At 36.2% G+C, this 12,527-nt stretch overlaps 2 protein-coding genes across 8 annotated transcripts in view; one reads left to right on the top strand and one right to left on the bottom strand.

Moving 5' to 3' along the window:
* The window catches only part of rgl2 (ral guanine nucleotide dissociation stimulator-like 2), a 24,944-nt gene extending 16,434 nt beyond the window's left edge, over positions 1-8,510 (bottom strand). The window contains exons 1-2 of one of the 2 annotated variants that reach the window (XM_084088020.1): positions 8,337-8,510; positions 7,455-7,623 (exon numbers count right to left, since the gene is read on the bottom strand). In XM_084088020.1, coding sequence (XP_083944146.1) covers positions 7,455-7,613 — 159 coding nt within the window. In that variant the 5' untranslated portion in view covers positions 7,614-7,623; positions 8,337-8,510. Of the gene's footprint in view, positions 1-7,454; positions 7,624-8,233 lie in introns of both variants that reach the window. The other variant, XM_084088021.1, reaches the window with a different exon arrangement.
* Positions 7,521-12,527, top strand: part of phf1 (PHD finger protein 1) — a 20,846-nt gene continuing 15,839 nt past the window's right edge. For 3 of the 6 annotated variants that reach the window (XM_084088025.1, XM_084088022.1, XM_084088027.1), the window contains exon 1: positions 12,174-12,460. In XM_084088025.1, coding sequence (XP_083944151.1) covers positions 12,459-12,460 — 2 coding nt within the window. In that variant the 5' untranslated portion in view covers positions 12,174-12,458. Of the gene's footprint in view, positions 7,649-12,173; positions 12,521-12,527 lie in introns of those variants that run through there. The other 3 variants (XM_084088024.1, XM_084088026.1, XM_084088023.1) reach the window with 3 other exon arrangements.

The raw sequence follows: 12,527 nt of genomic DNA, 5'->3' as shown, positions 1-12,527 counted from the left end.
TTAGTCTAAGCTGAACTGAAATTTGGCTGAAACAAATCCCTTGAGATCACCTCAATGTAGGTTTTTTTTTTTTTTTTTGTCTTTTTTTTCCTGCAATTGTTGTGTATGGGTGTTTGATTAAAAAGGTGAAAGATCCATCTCATTCAAAAAAAATATATAATAGTTTGTAGTTATATATAGTTTATATAATATAGTTAATTTAAATAGTCTGAAGAACCCATGAAAAGCTCTCTGCCACAATGTTAATGGTGTTATGTGTGGTTGTCAGGGTGTTGCTATGCAATTGCTAGGGTTTTATGAGTGTTTTTTATTGTTGCTGTGCAGTTTCTAGGTGTTGCTCTGAAGTTTGTAGGATAGCAACACCTTGGAAACCATCTAGAACGTATAGCAATCTGCTAAAATCCACTCCGAATGTGGGGTGCGTTTCCCGAAAGCATCGTTGGCCAACTATGGTCGCAAGTTCATCGCAATGTCCATTGAACTCTATTGGTAACGACGCAACTTGCGACCATAGTTGGCCAACGATGCTTTCGGGAAACGCACCCCTGGGCGGTTGTTGCTAAGGCATTGCTATGCAGTTTCTGAGGTTTTTAAGTAGTTGTAGTGTGTTGCTATGCAGTTGCTAGAGTGCTCTGTTTTGTTTCTAGCATGTTGCTACTGTATGTGGATTGGTGGTTGCCAAGATGCTGCTTTGCAATTTGTAGCATAGCAACACCCTGGCGACTGCCCAGAATGTATAGCAATCTTCAAAGCAGCATGCTGGAAACCATTCAGAATCTGGGTGGTTGCCAATGCATTGCTATGCAGTTTCTAGGGTGTTTTAAATAGTTTTAGTGTGTTGCTATGCAGGTGCAGGTGTTCTGAGTGGTTTCTAGCATGTTGCTATGGATTCTGGGTTGTTGCCAAGGCATTGCTGTGCAGTTTCTAAGGTGTTTTAGACAGTTCTAGTGTGTTTTAAGAAATTTAAGCATATTTTGTTACTAGGATGTTGTTGTTTTTTGTAAACATATCTAAACTTTATGATAGTGCAGTCAAATCGATCGTGAATAATTGCATCTAACATAAAAGTCTCTGTGTGTATATACACACACACACATATATATATATATATAATATATGTGTGTATATATATATGCATATATATTTCTGTGTATTATATGTATATACTAGTTTCTGTGTAGAAGCATAATTTTAGTTATCATTCACGTTTGTAGCACAAATGGAACGAGCTGCATGTCAATTTATTTTACAGTCGTTTACAATGATAGTATTTTGCTGTAATATATTTCTGATCATTTGTTGAAAAATTTGAGGGGTGTTTTCTTATGCTAATTAGGAACAACTGGCACGCGCTTTCAATTACAAAGACGTGAGAACACAGGTGTGAACAATTCTGTTGTTTAAGAATGTCATGAATCCGACGTAGACTTTTCTTAGGAAATTTATTAAGTACAAAGTTAAGAAAATTCTTAGGAAGCCGTTGGTGAATGAGGCCCAATGATAATAGTGATACTTGCCTTTGCATTTTGTAGATAATTAGGTTGGTGTATTTGCTTTGTTATACTGAGTCCTTCTTTGATATATGCAACACAAGGTGCAAAACTTCTTCATTTCGATACCATTTACCAATCCTCTCTGAGTCAGGTTTGGCATTAACCTCATCAGCTCATTAACACACACACTTTTACAGTAGCTGTTAATATAATGTTGTGAAATCCACACTCACTCTTGGGTACGTTTGGAAACTTTGTGTTTCGCCTTTAGGTTAAACCGGCTTTGAGTTTCCATGTCTTTTCTCGGGCAGCAGGAAGTGCATAATAACTGGACAAACACAGGAAACAGGACATGCTGTCATGTCATGCTGCCCTTCCTCCCCCCACACACACTCTTACTCTCCCCGTCAAACGCTTTTAGTCTCTGTATTCACAAGCGTTAGCCTCAGGGGAGGGTGAACAAGAAAACCTCTATAGAATTTCCCGAGACAATATAAGCTGCTCTGTGTTTACTATGCTCTCTGCTCCTCAGTAGGGGAGATTGGGCCAATTGTAACAGAAGGCAATAGTAAACAAACACATTTTCTTTTAGTAACAAACAGGTCAACGTGATGATGACATGCCACGTTCATACTGTTGTCAATACTGTATTTGAGTCCTTAATACGGTTAATTCACGGGTGAACTATCCCTTTAAAAACATATTATTCCTGACTGACAACAGTGAGGGAAAAAATGAATGGATATTAATTAGAATAGCAATCAGGGCCATCCTTAGGACGGGTACATTCGGAGTAGTCAGTGAGTTATGAATGAAAATGCCCCTGTTCTCCCCTGCTAATGCGACTATACCTCCCAGACGTTAAAAACCTTATAAGTCTCTGCTGGCTGCATTCTCACTGAAACGCATCGTAAATACATCACAAGGGAGCCATTTACAGAGACCTATTGTTTCTGCCTCCTTTATGAATACCTCGTCTCACTCTCTCTTTTATCTCTCCTCTTCTTTTGTTCTCATCTATTACTGCATCGACCAACTTTTCCTCTTTCTCTGCTAATGGAAATCACACCGTGACTGGCTCTGAGCACTTGCCATTGACGATCACAATGCAGCTTAATGGAAATCAGTCAATCATTTCCACACTGTCGTTGAGAGGTTTGGTCGATGCAGTGCTGGCATTTCCCCGCAGCCGTTTCTGCGTGACACACGGTGCTTCGTGTGGCCCACTGTGCGCCATTCTGGGGACATAATGAGCCCTCTGTAGACAAACTGGGTCAGATGAGGTTTGTTTTTAGCTAAACAATTATCTAGCCCTCCTAGCTCTCCACCCTCAACGTATCTCCCTCCCTCCCTCTTTCTCTCTGTTTTTATGTTACACCCAGATACACACACACACAAGGAAGTTGCACGGTGATGACTGCAAACACATTTTGACCTACACATATGCATCCTGCCACAGTCATTAAAGAATCAAGAAAGGGCCGGATCTAGTTTCATCCTGTTGAGACTACTCTGGCCTTGCTTTTGTGTCATCTGAGCAAGTCTCTACAAAAGAGCCAGTGTGATTCGTAGTGGACTTTTGCATTATTTACCAAAGAGCTGTGAGCTGGTCATGTGACCTGTACAGGAGGGAAGTTACTACAGTGAACTGTATGAGCCAGCGGGGCTTCTGTTTTTAGACCGGGGAATCCAAGTGTTGAATGAGTTTTACCTTGGTGTTGCAATTTCTAGTCAATACTCAGGATGTTGTGACAAGAAAAAAGTCCAGGGCCTTGACTATCATAGACACAGACACATGCTCAATATTCAGATTAGTTGTTGTTGTTGATCAATATGGGTTTTTCAATGACAGATTGTTGATTTCCTCAATTGGGTTCTCCCCAATATAAGTCAATACTACAATTATATATATTATATGTTCATTCAGTTATATTAAAGAAAAAGCACTGTTTTTTATACTTGACATACTTGATCTGATATATAAATATATATTAAATCAATAACAATAAATGATTATTATTAAATAAATAATAAACATACTTTATATTAATAATTTAAATGCTGTGAAAAGAATGCTTGAATACTACTTGTGTTTTTTAATAATAATGATGATGATGATGATGATAATTAAATAAAAAGCACTGTTTACTTAATTTGTTTATTTATATACAATTTATATATATTCTGATTATTTTATTTGTTATATAATTATATATAATTATGTAATTATTTTATTTATATATATAATTATGTTGTCATTTTAATAATAATAATGAAATAAAAAGCACTGTTTACTTAATTCATATGTTTATTTTATATATAATTTTGTTTATATATATATATATATATATATATATATATATATATATATATATATAAACAAAGTGCCATATATAAGTGCCTCTAAGTGCCATCTGAAATTTTCTTCTTGAATGATCATTTTTATCAAGCTCGTATATTTAAGTTCAGTAAATTCACTTAAATAGCAATGAAAATGACCTATTAATTGTCATTTAAGTGAAACTACTGAACTTAATTATACGAGCTTGATAAAAATGATTATTCTAGAAGAAAATTTCAGATGGCACTTAGAGGCTTTTGCATCTGAACTCTTCATATATATATAGATATATAATATATATATATATATATGTGTGTGTGTGTGTATATGTATATATGTATATATATATATATATATATATATATGTATGCTGTGTTTATTATGTTATATATATATATATATATATATATATATATATATATACACACACACACACATGTCATTATTTTTTACATATATAATTATGTTATCATTTGATTTATTATGAATAATAATAATAATTCTATGACTTATTTAATAATTCTATTACTTTCTATTACTTATAATAATAATAACTCTATTACTATTACGGAATTATGACTGAATGTACCATTGTTTGTCACACTGTCGTTGTTATATTGTAGGCTAATCATAGTTCATCCTTTCGATAAAGTGAAAAACGTAAACATTGTCATTTGCAGTATCATCATGTTTTAAGTAAAATGAAACGTGTAATAATGTCTTACTGATGACAAGACGGATTTCGCTCACTGAAGCTTTTATTCAGAATTACAGCGATTGGCTTCGATCAAAACGTTCTCTACGTGCTTTCTTCCGCATCCGATAATCCAACGCTATAACCACATAAATGATAAAGCAAAGGAAAGAACAGCATATCACAACTATTCACAGTTTAACTGCGGCGCTACAGTATAAATACTCAGCACATATCAAACGATCTGTATCAGACAAAGCAAACTGTTACTCACACTTGTGTGTTGCGACATTGCTTTCGGATCCAGTGCAGATGGCAGTCTCACTGAAAAGCCTGCGTCAAACTGTGTCTTGTTTAAAAACGAATCCACAGTAAAATGAAGCGAACAAACGAAACAATGTCTTACTGATGCGATGACTGGAACGTTAAGTCATCGTTAAAAAATAAAATTCCTCCAAGCTTTCTTAATGTTAGGATCACAAGGAAGGCACTGTGTTTTTCCACAACTGGCCACTTCAAAACGTCTTGTAATCCTCGGAGGCGTCTCGATCGTTTTATTGCTGGAGTGTTCCTGTTTCTCGTATTTACTACTACATGATATGCGCAAACCGGTGGGCGGGGCTAAAGAGGCAATGATGTAGAAGTAGGCATTGATCTTCCTCTTTCATCGCACTATGACGTCATAATGTGACAAAATCCGAAACGAGTCTTTTCTGATCTCAGCTCCAATAAAAGCTGTTTTTGAACTAACAGGGAAGTTTTCAGTTGCAGGATATTTTTATAGATCCAAAAGATCAAGGGAAATCTGATTTCTCAATTCATGACCCCTTTAATAAAGTGTATAATAAGTGGCCGTGGCTAATTTGAAAGCTCCTTTGGTTTTAAGGAAACACTTGATATGTATGTAAGCTACTTATGTAATCTCAAGCCCGCCTGCAGCAGCTGACGGTGTATAAACAGAGCATGAGAGAATACCAGGTGGGGTCACAATCAGCTGTGCACGAGAGCTTTTGCCTTAGACTGATAAGAAACTCACCACCCCGTAGTACTTCTAAAACAAAACTGTTCAGGCTAAAACAAACACAAAGCAGGTCAATCGGAGAGCACCAGATGAGTGAATTGAATTTTATTAACTTTCAGTCTGGCCTCTTTACATCACCACAGTTAGTTTTGTAATAGATCCCCTTTAAACGAACATTTGCAGCTTGTTACTGTCTCCTTCAGTCAAACCAAAAGCACCAACCAACTGTAGCTTCAGTTTCCTTATGATTATATGTCTCATGAGAACAAGCATTCAACACTTCAGATGAAAACACTAAGTGAAAGGGTCACAACTCAGCTAAATATCCTGTTTCAAGGTTTAATACACAAGTGAAAGTTGATCTAAGACACAAAACACCAATGCATTCAGTAAGACAAAACATATGTACTGTATGATAAATGTGTGCCTTTCTCTCAGGCATAGAAACGCAATTGTACGGGTAAGCAAGAAAACCCAATAAGGAAGACCTGATCCAAGAAATATGTCTCACTTTGGTAGTAATTATGTTGTTGTTGGTTGTATTCATGTGCTGTAACCAAGGTTAAAAATTAACCAGAACTTTAAAATGCAAAAATGTCCTAGAAGCTGACTAAAATGCCCCTTTTGTGTAAATATGGGTGTAAAAAATACCGGTTATTTAAAATACTGTTCACACCAAGGACGATAACTGTAACGGTAACGGTAACGATAATGATATATGCCGCATCCAAAATCACATACTGTATAGTGGGTACTACGTTGGGTTTGAAACTTATTTAAAAAAAAAAAAAAAAATTGTTTTTATGATTTAAATAGGCAAATGCTTAAGAGTCTATGATTGGATCATTTTTGCAGTGATTATTATGTTTCTAGCATGTTATATGTTTGCCAAAACCCTAATTGATGGAGTGTGTAGCTTTTCGTTTCTTAAACAACCATGTAGGAAGACACATCATGGCCATATTCCAGGATGACAATGTCAAGATTCATCAGGCTGATTGCTGATGAATCTTGACATTGTCATTTTGGAATATGGCCATGATGTGTCTTCCTAGAAACATAATAATCACTGCAATAATGATCAAATCATAGACTCTTAAGCATTTGAAATCCAAATAGCGACTTTTTTGTCCAGGCAGTGTATATATACAGTATACAGTATGAATGTGTGTAGTATGAATGAATGTCAGACGTACTTCATCCGCCATGTTGTTACTGTCATGTGACCTACGGCATCAGTTGCGCTGCTTCACCTCCATTCACAAATTCTCTCCCGTGGCCTCATGGGATAGTAAAGTTTCCATCGTATGCACACTTCAGAATCTCGCCAGAAGTAATAATAAATCATTTGGGTATTTTTCTCCTACTGTTTTATGAATGCTATGAATTCGGACATACTACTTGGCTCACATACTGTTTTTTTGCGTACTTTATAGTATGGAAGAAGGCATATTCAGATGCAGCGATAGTTTAAAAAAAAAAACATTGTCTACCTTACCTTCAATATTTTTGTGGAAACCGTAATAATTTCAAGATGCTTTGATGCATAGAACGTTCAAAAGAACAGCATTTATTTGAAGTTGAATTTATTTTATTTGAATTTATACTGTCACATCCTTGCTGAATAAAAGTATTACGGTAATTTCTTTAAAAAAGCTTACTGACCACAAGCCTTTTTTTCACTTTTGTTTTTCATTTCTAAGCACATTGTCCTCTTAGTAAGCATTGATTTTACATTCTCCCTGCAGGTTAGACAGACGCAGCTGTACTTACTGTCCATTTTTACATATTCCTGTATTGATTAGATCCTTCCAAAGGTGTGACATCTCCTCCTGATCCCTCATAATATTATTATAATATATTAATGATGATAAGGAGTGAATCATGACATCGTTGCCATCTTACCTGCGTGTGATCTGCATCCCTGTTTTCATTCTCCTTCCACAGCTGATCCGGAGGTCCGTCGACCTCTGGCTGTAGGGGTCGATACCCAATGAGAGGCACTTCTCTCGAACCCACTCCGGGCAGCTCGACTCCAGATGTTCTCATACTACGGGGGAGCATGATGGTGCCGCTGGCCCATAACAAAGAAAACTGAGGTCAGTTGGAGAGGAACAAGCAGCAACAGGGAGTCATTCGTCCTGGTAGATCATTTGTTTTCATCATTTACATTTCCCTTTGCCGAGAGACGACTTCAAATTTGAATTCAGGTCCCTCCCTTGCCTCGTCTCCTTTCCCTCACTGGTATTTATATTAGGCTTCAGATAGAGATCTCTTTCAGGAAGAGACGGATGGAAGAGCGCAGCTCACCATCAAACTCAGTGCCATTGTCATATACAAACAACAATAACCAAAATCTTTAAGGTCTTTCAAACAAGTGCAAGTTCATAAACAAGACACATTTTTAACTGCTCTTTTGAATGCATCTATTCACTAGTCAGGGATAAACATGTATTAGTGTGCAAAACAAGACTGAATTGGGTCAAACCTAACAGGAAAATAAAGCTTTCTTTCATCTGTCCCTAACCCTGCGTAAAGCTCTCAGCTTAACTGCGTTATTTCCAGTTTACTGAATCTAACAGGGAAGTAACGTTACAGAACAAATTTCCAAATAATGGCATTTAATGTCAGCTCAAAGTACGTCTCGCACGCTTTTACTAATGACTTTTCTCTCGTGAACTTACAGTTTGTAACAGCCCTCATACAGGACAGCAGCACATCCTCTCTCTACGTTCGTAGGTACAAAACACCTCTGCGCGATCTCACCAGACCGAAGCGCACAAATACCTGTTAGGAGAGCGAGCTCACGTCCATCCGCCCCTGCGTGTAGATTCCTCGGAAGTCAGAGTTGCTGTGCCTCCATATCTCTCCTCTCCTGCTTCGCCCGTCAACGCTTATCGGGCCGATGAAGGCTGCGAGCTGAGCGTTGGTGAGGTCTGCGTTCAGTGCGCTCAGTGCGCTGGTGACGTTGGGCGCAGTTCCTGCTGTTGCTCCAGCGCGTTTGGTCATTGGCTGGACGCACTGATGAGAAGCGTTGCCCGGTAAATTCAGAGCTTCTTCAGTTCACAGCATTCACAGCAGCGTCGCTGATCTACACACCGGACGCGTCGCGACAGAACGCTCCCAGTGCAACACATACATGCAGTCTTTATTTTTGACGCTCTGCATAGTTACTCTACTTCATGTTCTTTTATTAACCACATATTTTTTTGTTTTATTTTGCCCTACTTTATATATATATATATATATATATATATATATATATATATATATATATATATATATATATATGCAAAATAATATATAGCCTATATCATCTGTAATATTTTTTTTTTTTATGTTATGCATTTACTTTTATTTTATTTTGTGTTGCACTGCTACTTTATCCACTTTTTTTCCTCTCAACCATTTGAATAAAAAATATTTTATTTTTAAATATAATATTTTTTTTTTTTTTTTTTTTTTATTTTGCTGCCACTCCAGCCACTTTATTTCCATCATTCATCTGGAATAAAATAATTTTATTTTAAATGATCATCTATGTTTTTTTTTGGGTTTTTTTGCAATTACTTACTTATTTTATTATATACATTTTTACTTTTATTTTGCTGCTTTACTCCTGTCACTTTATATTCCTCATTCATCTGTAGGCCTACTAAAATCATTTTAATTTTAAAATATCATTTACATGTTATTTTGCGATTACCTTTATTTTATTTTATGTTGCACCGCTACTCTATCCACTTTTTTCCTCTCAACCATTTGAATAAAAAAAAAATATATATTTTTAAATATCATTTATTTTTTGCAGTTATTTTGCAAATATTTATGCTACTCCAGCCACTTTATTTCCCTCGTTCATCTGAAATAAAATAATTTTATTTTTTAATGATGAGTTACACTTTATTTTAAGGTGACGTAGTTGTACTTATTCAAATAAGTACTACGGAGTAATATTAATTATTAACTACATGTATTAACTACATGTACTTACTATAGAGTTAGGGTTTGATTTAGGGTTAGTTACTTGTAATTATGCATGTAGTAATGTGTAACTACATCACCTTAAAATGAAGTGTTACTTAATTTTTAGCTGCTCCTCCAGCCACTTTATTTCCCTCATTCATATATTCACTCATACTATATTCACTCAAAATAATATTATTTAAAATATAATTTGTGTTTTTTTTTTTTGCAATTATAACTATTCCTGTAACTATTTGTCCAATAACTGATTGTCTCATTTGTTATATAATTATTATAAAATTATGGTTTTATGACCTCATGTTAATTGAGGGACTACGTAGACTCTGTATATTTCATTTAGTATTTTCATAATTAGTACAATAGGACTATTTAAGTGAACTGGACAAGAGTGAATGAAAATCTTAAAAGAAATGAGAAAAAAGAAAAAACTTGCATAAATGCTCTTACTCAGCCTATATAAATTTTAACCTAATATCTTTATTTTGATGTTATGTTGCAACTACCCAACCACATTATAAATATTAGCTTTATTTATGAAGAATATGTCAATAAGTAGTCCCATTTAGCTCTGTGTATGCGTGTTGTGAGTGTGTGTGTGTACCCTCACACGTTGTCAAGGTTGTATTTTATTACCTGGTGTTGTTTCACGGCCTGAATTTTAAGTGGCCAGTGGTGTTGAAGTTTTGATGTAAATGATTAATGCTTTTGAATGGCTTGGCAGTTCCTAGCGGGGTGATTATTTAAAGCTAATCCTTGAGCAGAGTGTCAGCTGTGGACTCCACTGACCTTGCAATATTTTTATGGCAGAGCCTTGAAGAGAAGACTACAAAAATAAGGACAAAAAATAGCATGCAAGTAAACAGTGCAGTGGAAAACAATCAATTGCTTTAGCCACCAAATAAACATCATACTACAGTCTATTATCATTTATTTCCAGCTACAGTGCTCCACATATGGCATAAATTAGCAGCCCAAGGGGATTCAGAAAAACTATAGAATTACCTTATGTGTTTGTTTAAGCACTTCTTACATGTTTTGTTTATTCTAACAATAAATGTCTGGAAATTACAACAGGTTTTAAATTATGTGTTTATGAATAAGCTCATAATTTTCCACTCTAAAACAAAGCGACTGTACATGCACAAGAAACCATATTGTGACCCTGAGTTTGTCACTATCCATCTGTTATGGAGTTAGAAGCTGTGTGTGTTAGCCTATGCAGGACTTCAGCATCTCTGGGAGATTTCTGTGTTTATTAAAAGGATGTTATGGTGAATAAAAGCATTGGTAATGTGAGCTATGCATTCAATTCGTTGGAGTGGACTAATTAAAACAGTGTTTATGAATAATTTATCACTCCTATCAAGCTCTTTAGGCCTGCTCTCTAAATGGCATGGCAACTTATTATACAAAAGATATGTGTTACCCAAAACTCTTTCATGTCTGTATGAAGAATCACTATGTTAGAAAGAATCTAATAGGTAGCCTACTAAATGCAGACTGTTTTGAGTTAGCTGTAATTTGACAAAGGAACAAACGAAGCCAGTCTCTTTGCATCTTTTGTGTTTGCGCCCCCTGCTGGACTCTCAGAAAAGCGCTTTACAAAAGACACGCCAGAGGCCATTTTGAACATTCCTGCACTACCATCATCACACAATATGTGTTACACAGTCGTGTTTGATATGTCATGATTTTGTTTTGTTTTGATCTATCTCATTTACTTGTGTTACCAGTCGGCTGTTTTGCAACATGAAACAAATTTCGTCTGCAAGAGGATAAAAATGTAAAAAAGAGTGATCTGAGTTATTTCGCCTGTATATTGTATGTAAAATAATATTATATAACTGAAATAATAATATAGTAATAAATAAAAAATCAAAGTAGCTGAAGCACATTTATCTGATACCCTGACTTAACTGTCTTAATCGACCACCATGGTTTAAGTGGTAAATAAATTATTATTTACAAATAATAAATAAATAAATTATTAAATTTGTATCTAATATACATCTACTTCTACATCTACTTTTATGTTAGATGCGATTTGACAGCACTAATAATATATATATATATATAAATGTATAATTTATTGATAATAATATATTATATATTGCACTAACATTTTTGTGTTTCATTTTATCATGTAGGCTAACCTAACATTTTCCTTTAAATAAATATTGTGTAAATAAGCGTCTCTTTCTTGTATTTTGTATTATTATTATTTACCCTCACTGATTTATTTATAATTTATCATCATTGTATTCCCGCTCAACCCTCATATCGGTTAAAATTGTGTTTTTTTATGACGCAGGTTCAAACATTTTCCATGAATTGTTCAAGAAGAGCTGCGCGTAACCGCGTTGCCACATTTTTTTTTTTGCCGGCACCCAAGGGCATTTTCAAACTTTCTCCGGTCCAAAAAGTCCACGGCGCGGCTCTGCTGGACTAATTACATCCCCAAACTTTCCCTAATGATCCGCTGCCTGTGCGTGTGCGCAGTGGCCGAGCGGCTGTGGGGTCGGGCGCAGGTGGTCGTGCCGGCTTTCAATCCGGTGGGATGTCGGTCAGTCGTACAGATGTAAAGGTGTTTTCAGGATCTCCCTCCCTCTCCATCTCCCTGTGTTTTATGTCTGCGTCACAACAAGTCGAAGGAGAGACAGAGAGAGAGGCAGAGATTATGATGGCGTCTCTCTCGGGCTGATTCTCATGCCGCTTCCCTGATAAACACGCTTGATAGCATCATCCGAGAGACAGAGGAGGGCTGGGAACATGTCCCGACAGACAGAGAGAAAGACGGACGGACAGACGGTTGCGCACTGACGGCTTGAGTGACGCGCGTTTGATCCACCGCGACTCTCCAAACGCGCCGATTATTCGGGACAGTGATTGAGACGGAGAACAACACCGGGCATCAGGCATTTCATGTGAGTCTGACATCTCTTCCCCGTCTCTGTGACCCCAGCAGAGCAGAACACTTAACACAGGTACATC

This window comes from Abramis brama (genome assembly GCF_963993115.1).
Source record: "Abramis brama genome assembly, chromosome: 17".
In the NCBI taxonomy this organism is placed as follows: domain Eukaryota; kingdom Metazoa; phylum Chordata; class Actinopteri; order Cypriniformes; family Leuciscidae; genus Abramis; species Abramis brama.
Note: the sequence above shows the minus strand (reverse complement) of the source record. Positions and strands in the feature narration are given on the sequence as shown.